Source organism: Nyctibius grandis, chromosome 14 (assembly GCF_013368605.1).
Source record: "Nyctibius grandis isolate bNycGra1 chromosome 14, bNycGra1.pri, whole genome shotgun sequence".
In the NCBI taxonomy this organism is placed as follows: Eukaryota; Metazoa; Chordata; class Aves; order Nyctibiiformes; family Nyctibiidae; genus Nyctibius; species Nyctibius grandis.
Genome location: NC_090671.1, coordinates 10221254 through 10240662, shown reverse-complemented (window position 1 = coordinate 10240662; position 19409 = coordinate 10221254). Strand labels below are relative to the sequence as shown.

General features: G+C 39.6%; 1 protein-coding gene across 2 annotated transcripts in view; it reads left to right on the top strand.

The window, feature by feature from the left end:
• ADGRD1 (adhesion G protein-coupled receptor D1) overlaps positions 1-19409 on the top strand; it is a 141540-nt gene that overhangs the window by 64273 nt on the left and 57858 nt on the right. For both annotated transcript variants that reach the window (XM_068412708.1, XM_068412707.1), the window contains 2 exons: positions 8087-8160; positions 10040-10163. In XM_068412708.1, coding sequence (XP_068268809.1) covers positions 8087-8160; positions 10040-10163 — 198 coding nt within the window. The remainder of the gene's footprint in view (positions 1-8086; positions 8161-10039; positions 10164-19409) is intronic.

Genomic DNA, 19409 nt, shown 5'->3' with positions numbered 1-19409 from the left:
GCTCTGAATTGGGCCTGGACAGTCATATGGCAAAGGGAAATATTTCTGGCTGTGTCAAAATACTACAGGTGAATGGGGGGGGGGGGGGGGAGGAATTGTTTCTTTCATTATGGTTCTGTTGGATTAGAAAACATGTCCATTTCTAAATAGCCTTTTCAATATCAATCAGGCCAGTTGTTTTCCTTTAGCAGTACTTTCACATGAGTTAAGAAAAATAGAGGAGATTAAGAAAGGGTGTATAGAAGGAACATCTGCTTCTCATTTTAGAGAAGCAATACATTTTTAATAAATAATGCAGAGTAGCAGAAAAAGGCAGAGCAAAAGGAAACAAAAAACCTCAACAAAAGACGCCATAATCTATTACACTAAGCAGTTTTGGAAAGTTATCATGAACTTGTATCAGCATGACCACAAAATCTGCTTTATTATGCTCATTGTAAGGAGGGTGGGGAAAAGCTTAAAAAATTAAACGATATTTAATTCATCTATCCAAAAAGGCCTGTAAGCTTCTAGCAGTGTATGTGACTAGAATTTTGCAAGGCTGGTGGATAGTTTGCACAGACAGCTTCATAAGTATTTGACTTTATTTGCATTAAAAATAGTGTTTTCAAGGAGTGCAGAAGCAGCATAAAGCAACACAGTCTTGGGCCAGAGGAATGAACATGACAACCTGTTGCATTAATAGCCAGCCTTGGCAAGTAGCATCTCACAAAATTGCTTCCTGGAAGAACCAGGCCAAATGCCCAGGTTTGGGGTAGTTTTGTATTTTTAACTTTACTTTATGCATGCTCAAAGACTACTTTCAGTCTGGCCCATCTAACTCAGATGTGTTAAAAACAGAACAGACCATAAAAGACATAAATGAGATCTTGGTTAGGAGAGAACGGCCCCATGGGATTTGGTGTTTACAGCCTTTCAGCAATTCAGGTAAACAATCATTGAAAATAATGATAGATTGCCAGTCTGACAAACTCTTCTTGAGCCCTGACAATCAAGCTGGGTTTCTTCTTCTGTCCGGTGTGAAGTTCTGGTAGCTCTGAGTGTGTGTTGGATGGGAGGGGGGATAGCAAAAGCAGAAAAGCTGCTCTGAAGGGTTTTGCATTACATTAAAACAAAATAAGGTCTTTCAAGCAATGAATAACTGCTTCAACACAGGCACCTTGAGTGAAATAACTTGCATTTTAAATTACCTGATTTAAATTAGATCTCTTTGGAGCCAGACTGCATTCATTAGTTTTGGAGAGGTAATATCTAGTTGGAGATTATGCCCTGAGTCAGTTGGAGGCAATGTGGAGAGTCCCAACAAACTTGATGGCCCTGGCTCTGCGTAAACAATTCTATCAATAACACACAGGAAAGAAACTAGCTCTTGCTTGCACTCTCATTTGAATTGACTTGCTAAAACTCAAAGAGGTGAGAAAACATGTCCCAGGTGTTTCAGTATCAGTGGCTTAATTTTGCACTCCTTCGTCCATTCTTAGATGCCTAAATCACGTGCAGGTTTAGAGAGTTGTGCATGTATATGGGTTTTTTCTTACATATGGATAAAACTGTTTAACTGTAAGGACATATCAAAACCATCTGACTGCTATATTGCTAATTACTTAAATGAGACTATAGAGAGATAATATTAGCATTTTCACTTTGTCATTCTTTGGAACAGAACTGTGCTTTAAGGGACATGAGAAATCATTTTTTCACTTAAGCATTAAGGCAGCTTTTCATACAGATCATCAGCTCATTCCTGTGTTTATTGGTGCTCACAGAAGGAAAGGCTGCCATGCTGAGCCCCATTTCTCACTGACTGGCATTTAAAATTTTTAAACACTAAATATTTACTGATGTAACTTGGTTGCTGCCCAAATTGGATTTCAAAGGTCCTTATCCTGCAGTTTCTATTTGTGTGTGCCTTCCATTGAAGTCCGCTCCATACACCTCTAATGAAAATGAACCACCTTCTTTCTGTGGCTGTTTTTCAACCTTTCTGTGCATTTATTACCATGATTTACAACAATATTGTGAGTATTATTAATCCAGATTGCAGTCAATGGGAGTTTGGCATGGGTTTACGCTGCAGTACTGCATTTTAAATAGTTTTGGCTTCTAAGCTGAAAGAATTTGGCATGCAACTACTTGTCACTGCCCAGTGTTAACAAATACATACAAAACACTGATCATGCCCATATGCACCCAGGCCAAAGAGAAAGAAAAAGGGAAGAAATATGTTGTTATATATTTGAGATCTTTGAAATTGAGGAATGTATGAAAGCATAGTCCATAGAGGATACGTGGCTTAGTGAGGCTGAGCAAGGTACTTTGTGCTCAGGAATTCCTGAGTCCAGGCCTCAGCACTGACCCACTGATGCTGTGCTGTGTTAACTGCCTGAGGGATCTACGTGAATGTAACTTTTATGTTAGGGTGGGAACTTTTTAGCTGTAAAATTAAAGAAAAGCCATTTGGGAGCTCTGCATGTGTGTTTAGGGAGATTATAATTTTAACTCAAAGGTTGCAGTCAGTTTCTATTGCCAAAATTGCAGCTTTCCTCAAGCAGTTTGGAAAAAGCTGACTTTTATGCTATTTAGCACCCAAAACCAGAGCGAAGAGCTACTACTCTTTTAACACTGTCATGACATCACACCTAGAGTACATTCAGCAATCACTGCCCCAGATTTTCTAGGTGCCATGAAGCCTACCTGTGCTATAAGCAGGTAACTTGAAGTGAATCAAAGAAACAAGCTGAAGAAAAATGAGCACCAAGTAATAGTTTCAGTTTCTGTAGATCATAAGCAAGTGTTTTACAGATGCACAGTGCCTGACAGCCCACACTGAGGTCTGCAAGTGGGCAGACATTGTCTTGGTAGCTGTTGAATGAAGCCCCTTCTTCAGTGCCACAAGATGGGATCCTGTTAAGAGGATGGCATTTTTATTTAAAGGGATATGGACTTGCTAGTCTAAGAAAAATAGCAAGATCTTCTGATGCTGTACGCATTCAGAAATAATCAAATTTTTTTGCTATGCACAATAATTAAAAGAAGAAGAACGAAGACAATTTCCTCATCCATTCCCTCCTTTTCTTTCTCTCTTTATAAAAATGCTATCTAGTAGAGCTGCCAAGATATTTTTCAGTCTGTTACTCATTGTTTTTTTCATTACTTTTTGTGTTCTCACACTATTTGCCCAATACAGCAGCTGGGGAAGTCTATTGGTGTAGCATTTGATTAACGATATTTTTGCAAGAAATTGATACGTCGACTATTTTTAACCTCAGGCAAAGGAAGGATCAAACCAAATCCATATTCACTTACATATGACAACCTTTTCTAATTTCAGATGCCTTTATAGCCTCTGACATTCCATCGTTTTTTTCCTTTATATTGTTGTCTGTCACAGTCTTCCACCCTTTGTAATATCATGGGATTCTTTTTTAACTGTATGATTGTACCATTAAGAAATACATTTAGCAAGCTGTCATGTTGATCCTGGGAGCCTACAGTGTTTTACTTGTTGCTTCAGTAAGCGTGTGTTGGCGTAGATCTGTTGACATCAATGGAACAACTGAAGGACTGACTTTTGTGCATAACACACTATAATTCCTTATTCATAAGATAAATTCATTTTTGTTCAATTTGTAACATTTTTTTCATTACATATGCTAGTTACATCTTAGGGTGAATCAGTCAAACAGACCCTAAATAAAAATAGTTGGGTAATCTAAGCCCAAGGTCTGTTGCAATGCAGTTCTCTCACAGCTGCCAAGAAAACAGCCAATATAGCCACTATAGAAACAGGTGATTATTCTTCCTTTGCCTTTCTTTCTGTCTCTCTTCTTCCGGGGAATTGAGTAGATGAAGGTACCTTAAAGTTTTAATTTTCTAGGTAATTAGGAGAAGTAGATCATATAAGGTGGAAAGGAAAGTCAATAAACCATGTGGTCCTGGATAAGTCATGCTAACAGTCAGGATGTCACTGTGAGGACAGGAAATCCTTAAATTAGAAGCATCATTTTAGTCTCTAATTTAATCTATAAACCAGAATCAAAAGTGCTTTTGATCCATACACCTGTAAAAATATTTCAGTGGGACAGTGAACTGCACAAAAGACACAAGCAAGAGGCTTGTTTGCTTTAGTGCCTTTTCTCGCCACCTTCAAAATAATCCATGGTATTCTTGGAGATTGAGAAGACAAGGCTTCAGAATCTACAAATTAGACAAAATGCTGAGTTTTGTAAACAGAGACAAGTGAACTCAAAATTGAACTTAATAGGGTAAATTATCAACTGCTTTGGACGAGAGGAAGTCCAACACCCAACACGCTGGGCTTGGAGCTACTGAGTTTAGATCAATGGCAGATCTGACCCACAGATTTGTCCTTCTTCACATTGAAGAAAAATACATATTGAATGAGAAGGTGCACACCCTCCTTGCTTGGTGGCCACCACTATATAGCTAAATATTTGCTTTTTAAATTCAGGGAAGGAGAGAAGAAACAAGCTAATCTCATAAAGGTTCACTCCACCCTCTGCTTGGCGTCTCTTCCTTGGCAAGCTGTCCCAGCAGCAGCTGGCTGACTGTTTTTCTTCTGCAATTGTGTTCATGACATTTCCTGCAACTAGGTTTTCCTGAAGGTTTCCAGCAGTCTTTTCAGCCCCCCACCCCCCTTTTTTGGCCTCTTCACCCACTTACCATGGCCTTGTGCCTAGTTCCCAGCAGTGTAAGTACTGTATCCCCATCACACATCCATGTGTATCGTCTGTATGCTCTCAACACATCCAATGAGTTTCTGTGGTTTGTTTGTAAGTCTAATTTACCAAGTCAGTGGTTACTGTAAGGGATGCTGAACCGCCATGATATAAACAGTCCTTCCTCAAGATACCTGCTCCATCAGACAGACACTGCTCCATCATAGAGTTGGCACTGTTTCTCAGTGACAAGAGGTTGCTTTCCTCTTTTAATGTAATTCTTTTTTGAAGAAGCTGCATGTACCCCTCTCCATGCAGAAGGACTGATACAAAGAACCTAGATTAGGGAGAACTGATGCACAGATCCTGCATTACTTAGCGTGCTGGTACTTTCCACGCTACTGAAAGCTGCATAAACTGTCCTTTCACAGGCTTTTATAAACACTCAAGTGACTTAATTTTTTAGTGTAAAAGCCTACTTGTATATTAAGCTTTCTGTTATCAATGTCATTAAATCAATATCCTCAGTGCTACAGGATCCAAGTCACATATAAGCTGTCACACACAGTTTAACTTAAGAAATGCAGTATTGAGGTACAGCCAGTTCATTTTTCATAGATTAGAGAGTACTTTGAAGTAGAGCTGTTGAAGATCAGAGAGAGTTTATTCCTTATTGTAGCCAGTTTCTTATGTGTAGGAGGACTTTCTATTCTAATGACAGTTTTGTTGCAGAACTTCAATGAAGTCTGAGGAGTGTTTTATGCAGTTATAAATGGCACTGAAAAGCCTTGCGAGGCTTATGTTTTGTGTGTTAAAACATGGGCCATATTCTTTAAGAGAAGTAAATAGGCAAGTTGGTATGGACCCTTCTTGTATACACATTATTTATCTATTCTTTTTCCATGTGGGTACGCACACAATTCTGTACAGCTCAGAGACTGTATAGCCTTACTTGTTGTAGTTCTTTGTCCAATGAGTGACATCTCTGTTTAGAGTTAAAGGTGGAGAAAACCAATAATTTGTCCCTTGCCAGACATACTTAATTGAGGGTAAAACATACATCTGGGATTTATTTATGTAAAAAGATACACAACTGAAGTACTATGTCTTCTTCCAACCTGACCCTGCGGTGCCCTTTCCATTTAGTGTATTAAGAATGAAGATTTAACTAGAGATATCTTACAAATCAGGAATGACAGTTACCATACGATCTTAGCTGTTATTACAGAAGATCTTTCCCTCTCTTTATTTTTGTTTAGCCACTGTTTGTCTGTCATAGAAGTGAAGTAATTTTTAATACAAACTGACTATAGATTCTTTCAGCTGCTTGCTTCAGGAAAGCTATAGACATGATGGACATAACATTATATGCGTAACGGGCAAACATTATGCTACATGCCCTTGCTGCTGGTAAAACAGAATGAACTCTGCCAACAAAACTAAATTAACTGAAGTTGCAGAAGGCAGTTTTCCAGGCATGGGTTATAGATCATTAGTCTTCTGCAGTTTCTGAACTAGTGCTCTTCAAGAATACTCTGAGCAGCAAGAGGTGGGATGAAGGGAAGGAAGCAGTTTCTGAAAGGCAATCCATATTTCATAGGTAGTTTGTGATTTGGAAGGTGTGCAGGACCCCTGCCATTGTTAAAGGTGAGGCTCATGGTGGGGCACTTTCTGAAAGGAACAGGAAATGCAGAATCGATGGATCTAGCAGGGAACACACCAGTTTGATCCTGAAGCCTTTCACGGGGCCTTCACAGGGCAGCCAGCAACAGGGAAGGACTTTCACGGATGAGGAAGGACTCCTCTGTATTACGTGATGTCATATATTTGGTTTTACTACATCTGTCTCACCACAGCTGGAAAGAAAGTGGCATGAGCAGATTTGGGGTTATATCAGTGAGATATTTCCTGGTGATGAGGGATGTTATTCTTGTCCCATTATCACTTTGCAGTGTGGCACACTTGTGAGAGTGTGAGGTTTTACCGTTTGCTTTGCTCCCCTTGTGGAAAGGACGTCACCAGAGTCAAGGGAAAAATAGAGACCCTCAGCAGATAAGTGGCAGTCTTTCCTCTTCACAAAGCTCTGCTTCTGTGAGTACCCAACCTGCAGTCTCAGCTGTTTTGATGATGAAGGCTTAGGGAAAACAGGGTGAGTCAAGGAACTAGAAATTTTGTCTGGGGATGTTGCTCAAGCAGATAAGAAAATTCCATTTATGTTATCCAGAGATGTGAGTTAAGAAGAAGTAAGTGGCCTTATCTATTGCATAGCTACTTGAAGTGTGTGGAAATCCAGTATGAATCTGTAAATGTCCTGGGTTAGGCACAAATGCTTTATTATCACTAGTAAGGAGGGAACGGTGCTGCCTTGTGCCTGACACTCCTTGTTGGACTTGTGGGAGAGGAGTAGAAAAATTGCATCAGGGACTTCTTGTACTTGGTTGAGTTTCAGCCTGATGAGGTGGTGGGGTTTTTTCCTTCTTTCTCTAAAACAAGGAAAGCAATACTTGGTTATCTTTCGGCTTGACAGCAGAATTGTGTTGCGATAATTCAAGTGCTGTTAATTCACCAGTGATTTGTTTTTGTTGAAGACTCTTTTAATTAAAAAATTGCCTTAAGGTAGGGTCTAACACAATGTGGACTTTGGAGATTTATGTATTAGAAAGGGTTGAACAGATCCTGGAAATCCTCTAGTTTGCATATTTTGTCTATAACAAACTATTACTTCACTCCAGTATAATTGGAATTATTTTGTTATGAAACTGGTGTAACAGAGTGGAGAATGGGATCTCAAAGCTTCCTGAACGGAGAAGATTGAGTTAGTGGCTAAATCTGTTTATGGAAGATAGAAATTATGTCATTATAATGCTAAGGTGTGTTAAAGTAAAATCTTGAATTATGGCATTGCTCTTTCAGTTTGATTGTAGGTTTTAAAATAATCACTGTTGTGGAAAGAAAATGTCTGTGAGTTGGTCATTGTAATGCACATATTTCAGTGTTATAAATCCTAAAATGTGAGATTTTTATTACCCAATGAGAACAAAACCCAACAAAGCCAAATATATTCTGAAGAATAACGCCCCAATCCTGCAAAAATTAACACATATATTTGTGCTTCTATACAATAAATAATCCTGATTTGCTATTTACTTAAATGGGACACAGATTTCTCACTCAAAGTGACATGAGTTTAATCCCAGTGTGTAAAATTAAGACTGAATACCAGCCTTTGCATGTTTGGAGTTTGTGTTAAAGCTACGAGGACTGACAAAATTTGCTTTCAGTTATGGTGTGTTAATCTAGAATAAGTCTATTGAAGTTGTTCTAGCAATGAGAATTTAAATTAATTGAATAGCAGAATTTAGTCCTTTTTAAATATTCCTTCAGGGTTTATATTTTCTTTCTTGCAGACTCCCAGACAATACAGCCAAGCACTAAATAAGAGTAACAGAGTTCATCTTTACTGTGCATTTCTGGACTATAGGTATGTTACGTAATTTCAGATTTTTTTAACTTGGTTTAATTACATTGCACTGAGTTTGTGATGCTATATATTACCTGGATTATTCTTCTTCTCTTTCATTCATGGAAATAGTTAAAGAAATGGAGTCACTGGTTTACAAAACCCACAATCAGACAGTGGCTTCTTACCATAAATAGGAGACTTGATATTCACAGGTGCTGTGCTAGGTAGGTAATTGAAAGACTGAAAAATTTTGGAATCAAAATTGCAGACTGATACAAATCGTGCTTATCTTGGTTTACAAGTATGTCCACTTGGGCATATGCTTGGATGTTTTAAGATGGCAAACCTCCAGCAGAGCCATTGTTTTCACTGGATCTGTGCCTGAGATCAGTATTTCAGAGCTGTGAATTTTGGGCAGTGCATGGAATGGAGAAATATTATGACCCTGAATGCAAATTAGAATAAAAGGGAAATAAATATCACCTTAAATTTCACTCAGAAAAAAGGAACTATGGAAAAGCAGTAGCTATATTTTTTTTTAGCTCTGAACATGTTTCATCTGGTTTTGATTTCCAAATGAATTAATCGAGAAAGAATACAAATAGTGAATTTTGAATTTCATAGGGATTAACAGTTTTTGAGCCATAAGGGTATAAGCCTAATGGATGTAACAATGGCCTGCAATGCTGTGATCCCTCCTATCCAGCACGCACATGGGAAGGTCACTGTAATTGTTTTATTGAAGTTTTGTTTCAAGTATGTTGAACTGTCCCAGCTGTTGGCAGTTACTCGTTGTTATGGTTACTCACAAATTACGATAAATTAGGAACAGATTTTACTGAAGCTAATTAATATGGTTGAGGCATTGTTCCCATACTGTTTTCCATTGAGGCTTGGGCCCTTGAGATTTTGCCTCAGGATAAAAACTGAAATATGAAATCTGTCCTTCCAAATGAGTTTTATTTGTGTCAAGATGGTTTTATTCCCTAGTGCATGGTAGTTAAAGAATAAGCAACTGGTTTCTGACCTATGACAGACTCTGAGAACTCAAGGAGGTCCCAAAGGACAGAATAAGGGTGAGGTAATACCTATCTTCAAAATAAGTGCCAAGAAAAACACAGAACACTCAGTCTAGCTTCAGGACCCAGAATAATATCAAAAGTAATAAAAGGTTAAGCAGCAGGCAGTTTGAGTGGGTGACCTACGGTGCCTGAGCCCATAGAGACCCCCCAGATGTGTGCCGGGACACAGCTGAGGGGTTTCTGGGTTTCCTCGGCTCCAAGAAAAAGCAAACTCATGAGGATCACTTTCCTGCACAGCCCTGGGACCAGGCCACACAGCCAGCCCAGCCATATCCTCAGTGGCACAGGAGCTGCTCTTGGTACCCCTGAGGATGCAGTGACAAAAACCAGTTGACATGGATGGGTCACTAGAAGTCATGCTCAATCAGTCTGAATTACTTACTTTGGCAGGATGAGTGGGACAGTGGATGAGGGAGATGCAGCAGATATGATACGCTGACTTTTTTGACTTTTGGAAGGTTATTGACTTGTGTGATATTATAGTTCTCGGAATATAGAAATTTAGGTCCAGGTGAAATTGCCATAAATGGGTTGCAAAATGTAAAGAAAAAATGTAGTTATTGTGCATTGGTTATAAAGCTGGGAAGAAATTTCTAGAGACATTCATGTATGTGTCTGATCTGGGCCCTGTTCCTGTCAATATTTTCCTTAACTATTTCCATGATGGAATTGGGAAGACAGTAGTGTTTGTGGATGCTCCAGCCTGAGATGGCTTTCAAACCTTTTTATCTCCTATATAGTACAATGCATGTCAAATTAACCTGCATAAGATGCATTTTGATAGAGATTATGTTCCATTTTTGTGTGCTTTGCAGCAATGGAACTGGTGTTTGGTCTAATGAAGGTTGTGTGCGTGAGAGTGGGGACCTCAACTACTCAGTGTGTCTTTGTAACCACCTCACTAACTTCGCCATTCTGATGCAAGTGGTGCCTCTGAAGGTGAGATTAAGCAAAGGAGTAAATCTGTCTGTTAAAAATGAAGCATAAATATATCAGTTGCATCCTCACACCACATCAGTAAGTGATTGGAACTGGGCTCATTTTTGCCCAGCTCAGATTTATTCCACATCTTGCTTTCTGGGGTGTTGTTTTAATACTTCTTGACTATACTTATTTTTTAAAACTTTTGGGAACTGAAATGGAGCGTGAAATGAAACACATCTGTGGTAAGTGGGAATTCTCTTTACTCTACTTTGTTCTCACCCTTTTGGCATGATTTCTTAAAGTACTAGGCAGGAAAAGCACTAGAGGACATTGTACAGATGACCCTGGCTTTTATGACTTGTTTTCAAGACAGAGACAGCTGAGATGTGGCCATTTTTAAGGGTTTTGGTAACTGGACTTGTGGAATAGAAACAGCCAAGCTTGAACTCCACGTGAAGCAAGCTCTGCTGCCAGCTGGCCCCTGGTATTGTCTCTGCCAGCTTTCCAGCTGCCTTCCCGCTGCTGTTTCTTCACCTTGTTGCTAAGCAGGGGCTTGTGTAGAAAGAGCATGAGAAAGAAAATGATACTTTAGAGTTGATAGTAAACCCATTACATATAGTTTTCTCTATGCTCAGTTCCTTTGTCCAAAGAGTTCTCAAGCAAGCCTCTTTTCAGCTGGAATATGTCACTTTCCCTGTTTACCCAGGACTTTATGCTTGCTATTCACATTTGTCACTGGTTTCAGATGAAGCTTTGATGGTAAACGCGTTGCTCTCCTCGCTAGACACGTTCTTAAATTCATGATATCTTGCAATGCCTTGAGATTTCCTCAGAGATGGAGCAGAGTGTCTGCTCCTTGCAGGTGAAGTGCTGGTTTGTTCCTGCTGAAGGACTCCCTGTCCAGCACTTCTCTCCAGCACCAGGCAAGGTCAACCCCATCCTGGATCAGCAGACAGACAGCACTGCCATAAGCATGAGAAATACGTTTTTACTGCTTTATTTGGGTGTGCTACTGTCAGGGAGGATCCAACGGAGATAGTGATGACGCCCTGCTCTGGACAACCCTCAGTTAATAAATAATGAATGTATAATATAAATAATTTACAAACCGTACATTTAAAGAAATGTATACTAATTGTCTGTCAAATTTATACTCCCTGGCACATTCTCAGCTTTCTACAGACACCACCCTAATAATATAAATTAACAGACTGAAGAAGAGTTTAAATAGTAGGAGTCCTGCTGTCACATTTATCACTGTGTGCTGCTAACAAGCACAGCGCCCGCTGTGGTACAGCTAGAGGGGTTTTGTCAGTTCTATTGGCATGGATGCATTGACTATATGGCCATGTCTCAGGCTCCTGTCGATCGATTTGAATGATGGGTTTGCCCTTCTTTTAGGCAATAGCTTTGCCGAGACAGTTACTGCTGCAGGGTGGGCTGCATGTGCTCGTGAGGGCAGCACAGAAGTTCCTGCAAATAGATACAAAAGTCAGCTTGCAGCATAAGGGAACTCTAATCAGGGTTATACCACTGAGCAGCACCGGCTCCTTTTCAAGGAATGAATGGTCCCAGACTGCTATTAGGAGTTACTGATTCAGTAACACTGTTAGCACAACTACTCACCTGGTAACCCTGGTTAGACTGTAATGTGGTCGAAGTCAGGGTCACAGTTCAGAACAAGACGGTCTGCTATCCAAAGAGCTTAATTAATACCCACAGCCCTCTGAATTAGTCTGACCATTTGAAGATGGGGGGTAGCTTGTTCGGGTCACCCAGTTTTTATCTAACCATTATTATCTTTATTACTTGTAAAGCACCTAATGACCCCAGCTGGTTTCCAAGTATCATTTTTCTAGGAACTCTTTGTACTGATAATAAAATGCAGCTTTGCCTGAAGAGGTTCCCATCTGGTGAGACAAAAGTAGCATGGGAGAAATGTGCTATTATTAACCCTGTTTTAAAGAGCAGTATACAGGGATTTACCCAGGATTAAACAGGGCGTCCACCAATTAAATGCCATTGAAAGATTAGTTGATTCTCCACTGGGGAATAGTTCTGAAAGGTCTAACTTTCAAATAAACAGATTTGAGATTGTAATGATTAATGGGATGCTGCAAAAAGTTTTAATATTATGCAATATTAGTAATTGGAGATCAAAGGCCAGGTTGGATGGGGCTTTGAGCAACCTGGCCTAGTGGAAGGTGTCCCTGCCTGTGGCAGGGGGGTTGGAACTGGATGATCTTTAAGGTCCCTTTGAACCCAAACCATTCTGTGATTCTGTGAAAGATATTTCATATCAAAGTCTTTGGAATCAAGCTTCCCTAAAGAGATCTGAAATGCATAACTAGGAAAGGCTGGACATGAATGGACTGTCCAGTTCCTCACAGTCATTTAATGGTTCTATTTTCAGTATTTTCTCCCTTCTTAACCTTTTTGGTCTAACGTGTTTGCATCTGCCAAAGTTTGTGTGGAATGTTTTTGCATTGCTTTTTTTTTCCTTTATGATAATTTAGAAAACAAAATGAACACATAGATAATCACTTTGATGCATAAAAACCTTCCCCATGTGATACAGTATTGTAAAAGTCTATATAAAATTATTCGTTTTTTTAAATTAAACTTAATTCCTATCATTTTCTGTTGTATTTTGACCCCTTCCAGCTAAAATCCTGTTTCTGAACAGAAAAAAGGGAATTTATAAATTTTTTGCAGGAAAAGTAAAATGCTGAAAGGTGAGAGGAGTATTTCCAGTATAGAGTCCATATGTTGCTAGTGCAAATCCATGAGAATTCGAAATGCTTGCTGCAGATTTCAGTGGAAGATTGTGCAGGCTAGGTAGAAAATACACATTCATTTCTAACCTCTTAAAGTTCACCTAAAAGCAATTTTTGCATGCACCTCAATTGGCAGGATTTATAAACGCGTTGTAGCATGGAGAAATTTGGGTTCACTGGTCTGCAGAGCAATGAACCTGAACTGTGCCTCGACACAGCTGCTTTGCCCTGTGCTCCCATCACCTGCACAAGCCTGGCATTACAGCAAGGTAGCAATGAGAGCAGGCCCGTGTGGAGTCTCAGGTAATGTTGCTGCTAACAAGCCAATGAAGGATGTCATCCCGTCCATGTGCTTTAATTCCAGTTCCTCTGGTTTGGCTATCATGTAGCCCCTCTCTCGGAGTTCATCAGAAAATCTCATCCCAAATCTTTGACAAACCCTTTAAATTGACTGTTTAGGATTATCTTGTGGTACTAATTTATTTAACCAGTGAAAAAAATTGGTGTCTTCATGGTGTGAAGTTAAGGTTCGGGCAAAGGCAAGCTCCCTGGCTTTTGAGCTATACAAGCAGACTATGCTCAGTTACAAATTCCTAAAACATTTGCTAAGTATTTGCTTCACATGTCTAAGCAATAGAGCCTACTGAATCAACTAGACAACTGGCGTCCCAGGCGTCTTTGAACCCCATTAAGTAAATGTTAAAACACTGTGGATTTTAAACATATACATGTTTATTCACCATGTTCTGAAATTCATGAGCCAAGGTTCAAAGAGCCCATATAAATCACCCGCTGGAATGCTAGATTGTCAATGTTCTAAGAAATTGGTGCAATGATGTTATATTCAATCTTGAACTTTTGTATATTTTATTTTTCTTTTCATAAATGGAGTTCACAGACAATATGAGACAAGAAAAAGAGAGGGTGGGACTATGCAATTGCCCACATTTGAACAGTTCTGTTTATATAGCTATTATGTATCTGTGGCCGTAGAAATAGAACTGGATGAAATTTTTCCACATGAACACTATTTTTGACAGAAAGTTTATTTTTTTTGGTCTAGATTCTGTTCTTACAAAAAGAAGCCTGCTTTTCATGAAAAATGTAAATAAATTATTGGAAATGGATAGCCTGAAAACTGGAGAGGTTTTCATCGAAAGCTGTATTTTGGTACAAAAAAGTGACTTCGTTCTTCATGGGAATTCTACTTTGGGTGCTTTATACTTCCCTTCTCCTATGGAAAGTATAATTTCCCTTTCTCTCCATTGTACTGGTAAATGCAGCTCTCAGGGTAGCACAAACAGGCTGACATCCTCTCCAAGGGCACCACAACAGCCTTTAACCTAATGCACCAGTCAGCAGAACAGTAAAACCAGGCATGAATAGTTCTACCACCCCTTGCAGAAAGGCAGGCAGATGCACAGACAATAAAAAAAGAAGAGGGAGATATCGACAGTTCTAAAGAGGTGTAATACAAACCAGTATGTATGCAGCAGCTTCAGACCTCGGAGAACACTGTTGATGTCAAATCCATGAACTCTTGAGACCATTTCAGTGTGATAAGTATTCTGGTCTCTCAGCTCCTCTTCACGAGATTGACTTTCTTTTTTGCTTAAAAAAAGCAAAGCATAAGCTTTCCATTAATGAGATATTACTTTTTTTTAAAGAGTTTGCTGTTCTCAGCCAGAGATTATGGCATACTCTCTGAGTTCAGACAAAGGCAAGGTGTCTCCAAGCAACAAATACTGAAAATAAGTGACCTTCCTCAGAAGTAACCTGCCACATAAATGCTTGTGGCGAGCATTTCTAATGACCAGAGAGCTGAGCTTGTATGATAACTATTTGTCAAGGATGGTGACTTTTTCTTGACTTGCTAAATTCGAGCAAGAATCTCCTTGCTTAACACCTTCTCTTTGTTCCTTCACATGGTTAAGTCTAGCTTTTTTCACTTACAGAGCAATAGCATGATCCAGACCTTGTCAGCTTTGATGTGCTGTGAACCTGCCCCAGTGCCTCCCCTCCTGCTTGTACTGGTTCAGCTCATTTTCACACCTTCACTAATATCCGGCAGTTCTCTATATATTTACAGTTTGTGCATTTCTTGTGGGCATAAATGCCTTTATATATTCTCAAGATTCTTTATCATTGCAATCTTATTATAAGGTACAGAACTATGGTAATACTTTATGTACCTGGCTTGGGGAGGAATTACAATGTCTCACATGGATTTCATTTTGTTTCAGTGAGACACAGGGACAAAATTGAAGTATATCTTGCATCTGACAGTGCTTTCTCTTGAATACTTGAAGTATCGTGAGATGACGAATGCTAGAAACTGTTAGACGTTTATGGAGCAGACTGTCAGGTGGATCTAATTTCCAGGGAGCATAGAAATGGAAGAAAGTTCTTAGGAACAAGCTGCGAGTTCTTGATTTTTCTTCTTGATCTTTACTCGAAACAGGTTAGATTAATTCAGTCACTATTCTACTGTATGTCAGCTGGAAGTAATCTCCCGAGGCTGAAATCTGCTGAGATGAAAAAGCATTTTTATTCCAGTATTTCAGAGAAAAAAAAATTGAAAGAGAGAGGTCACAAAGGAAAATTTTAAATTCTGGAATTTTAACTTAAACGTGACAAAATGAACCTCCACTCTGTATCCATGCGCTATACAGCAGTGTGTGAAGAAAAAGAACTTTGAATGCTGTGAATTAGCTAAAACTGAGCTCGGATTACAAGTGTAGTTGAACACCACTCCAGATTTTATATTAGGTTCAGCAAGAGCTTGAACGCACTAAAGTCACTGTGATTGTGAAAGAACTATATGAACAATACTGCTGATTAGCCTGGGATACGTGCATGCAGGTTCACTGCTTTCGGTGATGCTGGGGATTAGCAGTTTTAACAAGTTTATTTTGGGAATGAAATAACCATCTTGGAAAATCTTACAACCATGTGGCACTCAGATGTCAGCCTGGCACTGACCTGTTAGCCTGCTGATGAATTGGCCCACGTGGAATGCTGAAATTATTTGTTTTTATCACTCTGCTGTTATGTCTGTATCACAGCCGGTCCAAATTCATGCTTGCTTGCTGGGATTCATTTATCCTGTTGGTTTTAACTTGAGAAATGATAGCATTTATTTGGAGTTTTGGAGATTAGTGATTATCAACTGGTTTAAATGAATAAATAAGTTAATTGAAGGTAAAATGCCACAGAAGATGAGCAGAATGTTCCTGAAGGGCCGTGGTCAGACCTTGATTGCCTTCGTGAAGTTACATGGATGTAATTAAGGTCAGCACACGATCAGAATTTGGGAACTCCATTGAGAAGTCTTTTGATAACTCTGCTCAAGTTAGTAAGATTGAGAATTTTACAATTGCATCTCCCCAACAAAATGTGTCAGTGGGACGTTCAGACTAGTTGTCAGATATTAACTAATTCCTGTACCCCTCCTCTGGAAAACTCATTGCTCTGATCAAGCTTCTCTTTCTGATGGGGGAAACTGAGGCAGAGTAAACAAGTCCCTCATAGCAAATCATTGCTAAAGCTGCACTCTTGGGGGTTTGTGTCTTTCTCCTTCCTTGATCCACAGAACAGTGTTCCAGCTTTTGCTTCCTCTGGTGCAGTCAGAACAAACCCGTACTGCCAGCTGCCCTGCAATGTTATAGTTAGCGAGACAATGCTGCATTAATATAGCTGCGGTAAGAAAAATAAATAATCCATTTAGTGTGATGTGTTTACACTGGTTTATGTTTGCTTCTTCTGGGGAAAGTCCAAGGAGAGGGCACGCAGGGTGATTTCTCCATGTGGTGATTTTCTTGTAGTACTGTAGCACGACAGTCCTCCGCTGTGCCGCAGGCTTGAACTTGGATAGGAACAGCGGAGGATGGGAGATGAGATGTTCCCTCAGGTAGGCATCCTCTGCTGGCACAGAGCCTGGGGAGATCTCAACCTGCAACGCCACGTCCTGCACCCAGCGGTACCTCCCGCTGGAGGAGAGGTGGCTGGTGGAGGAGTCCTGTTCCTGGGGTGGGAGGGACAGGTTAAATCTGGAGGAGAGACGTGAGCAATGCTCCTCTGGCGCAGTCAGACGGAGGGATGTCACAAGGTGCTTCCTAGACAGCAGGAATCAAACCTAACACGGAGTAAGCTGCATTTCAAAAGCACTCCAAAGAAAATTCAGACACTATTATTTTATTTTGGGCAGCTTTGCTTCCTCTCATCAGTCAGTGGGGCCCTATGCTCCTGCCAGGAAACATGCCAGCCATCTGGCAGTTTTTATTTTTATAGTGATCCAACAACTACAAAGCGTGCCAGGCTATTTGTACCATCTGCCACATAAATGTCGTTTCAGCAAAAGGATGGTGGACACCTGGGGACCCAGAGTTCAAAGATCCTTTCAAAGGGGAAATCATTGTCTCCCACAGCAAAATAGAGTTTGAGGCTTGGGTCCCCATCCCCCAAGTGAGCAACGCAGGACACAGCTGTAATATTTATGGCTCCTAGACCCTTCTCTTAAATTGTTATTTTTTTCCCCCTTGTTTTTTCCTCTTTCTGTATTTTCCAACTGCGAGGGTATAAAAATGACTACTATAAAGTGCACATGTGGATGGACATTTCCAGCAAAGTAATAGTGTTGTACAATCTGTTGTAGAAATTGTTTAGGTTGTAAAACACATTTTCTGCATTTGTAAAGCTAGAAATGACTTTGTTTTTCACCCCATTTGTAGCTCTTGTTCTATAATTCAGAAGGGCGGATCAATCAATACAGTTCAAGCTGCTCACCAATGGGCTTGAAAGCAGAGAAGCGTTTATAAAGGGGAAAATATTTTAAAAACATCTGGTCTTGCAGCTGGAGCTATAGAGACAACCCATAGCATCTTTAGGGAGCCCAGGATTTTGAAAAGGCTTGGGGATTTGGCCATGAGGTTCTATTTACAAAAGGAAAGACATCCCACATTTCTTCTTTGGGGCAATATGTGTGTTTTTATTTTCTTTTTCACTGTTATAGCTGAGTTTGACAGCAAGTTTTGACAATGTATGGCTGACTGAGAACAAAGTGCATCTATTCATGTTTTTAAAGGCTGTTTTGAAAATATCCTAATATTGTGAAATGCTTTAAAAATATGAGGGATAGGTATGTAATTTATAAGTTTGGACTATCGTTTTCCTAAATCTAATGTTGCAGTTATTAATCAAGCATTGCAGTCAGGGAGCATTAAAATAGCAGTCTGAAATGATAACCTTTTTTCTTAAATTTTCCAGCCAGCTGAGGTTCAGAATATACACTCTAATAGGACAATGAAATGGAAATAATGTGCTATTCTCTGATTTCTGCTGTTTTGTAATTTTAATATCATTACTTTTCTCAGCATGCTTTTCATTGCTGGGAACATAAAAAGAATAATGCCTTAGTCCAGTAATTTTTCTTTTGTGTTGTATATTTAAAAATTGGATAGGCATTGCAATTTTTTTGGTCCTTGTTTATTACCATTGACAGTTTATTTAACTGCAGAGATCACTACAGACAGTTTAAGACAGCCCTTACCCGTCAGATGAACAAAGATAAATCAGCCCATGTGTTTATCCTAGCATTGCTTTGTAAACTTTCTTTGCTCTTTCTCACTCTCTCCACTTGCCCCTCCATTTTATTGCACTGAACGTTGTCCCCATGGAGAAACACATCTCGCTGATATGTTCACAGTATGATTGTGCATCATATTTCTTTTGTCCTTACTATGCTCATGCTCATCTTTCCTGAAAATTGAGCACTAATCTTGATTTTTAACGCAGAGCCATTGTTCATTCTTTTGCTATTCCATTCCTATGAGCTCTCTTGATTTTGATGGGAGGAAATAGGAGCCTTTCTGGTTCTGTCCTTAATCCCACAGAACTACATTGAAAAAGTTGGACTAATGCTGCAGGATACTAAACCCCTCGAATTCCTTGGAGAATTGTTTGGCAGTTACTAAATTTCATTTAGCAGAGGAGAACAAAAAATGACTTTTTATTTTGGAAAAGCACGAATATTTAAGAGTGCTATAATGGTCAAAAGGTCTCTTTTGTTTGAGGAGAGTGAAACAGGACTCTATTTTAATCAGAATGCTTAACAAAACAACATAGACTTCCTTTCTATGTTGAAAATGAAAGCACTGAGCTGTTTGGCAGCTAGGTCTTTTTGCTGACTAAAGGATTTCCCCATGCAGTATAAAAATATTATGATACTGCAGCTTTATCCATCACTGTTCTCTGTTGAATATCTTTAAATTTAGTCATTCTGTACTCTTGAGTTCAGTCTGTCTCCTATGTTGGCCTTTTTATGCCCTTTCTTCCCAAAGTGTGGTGTAAGGGAAATTCAGGGCTGGGTACCTGGAGGCTCTTGGCAGCGATGCAAGCCACAGCTAGCCGCAGTCCTGAATTGAAATGGACATTTCTGACTCAAAGCCCAAGCCTGGGATAAGGGAGGTAGATGTACTAATTTTCA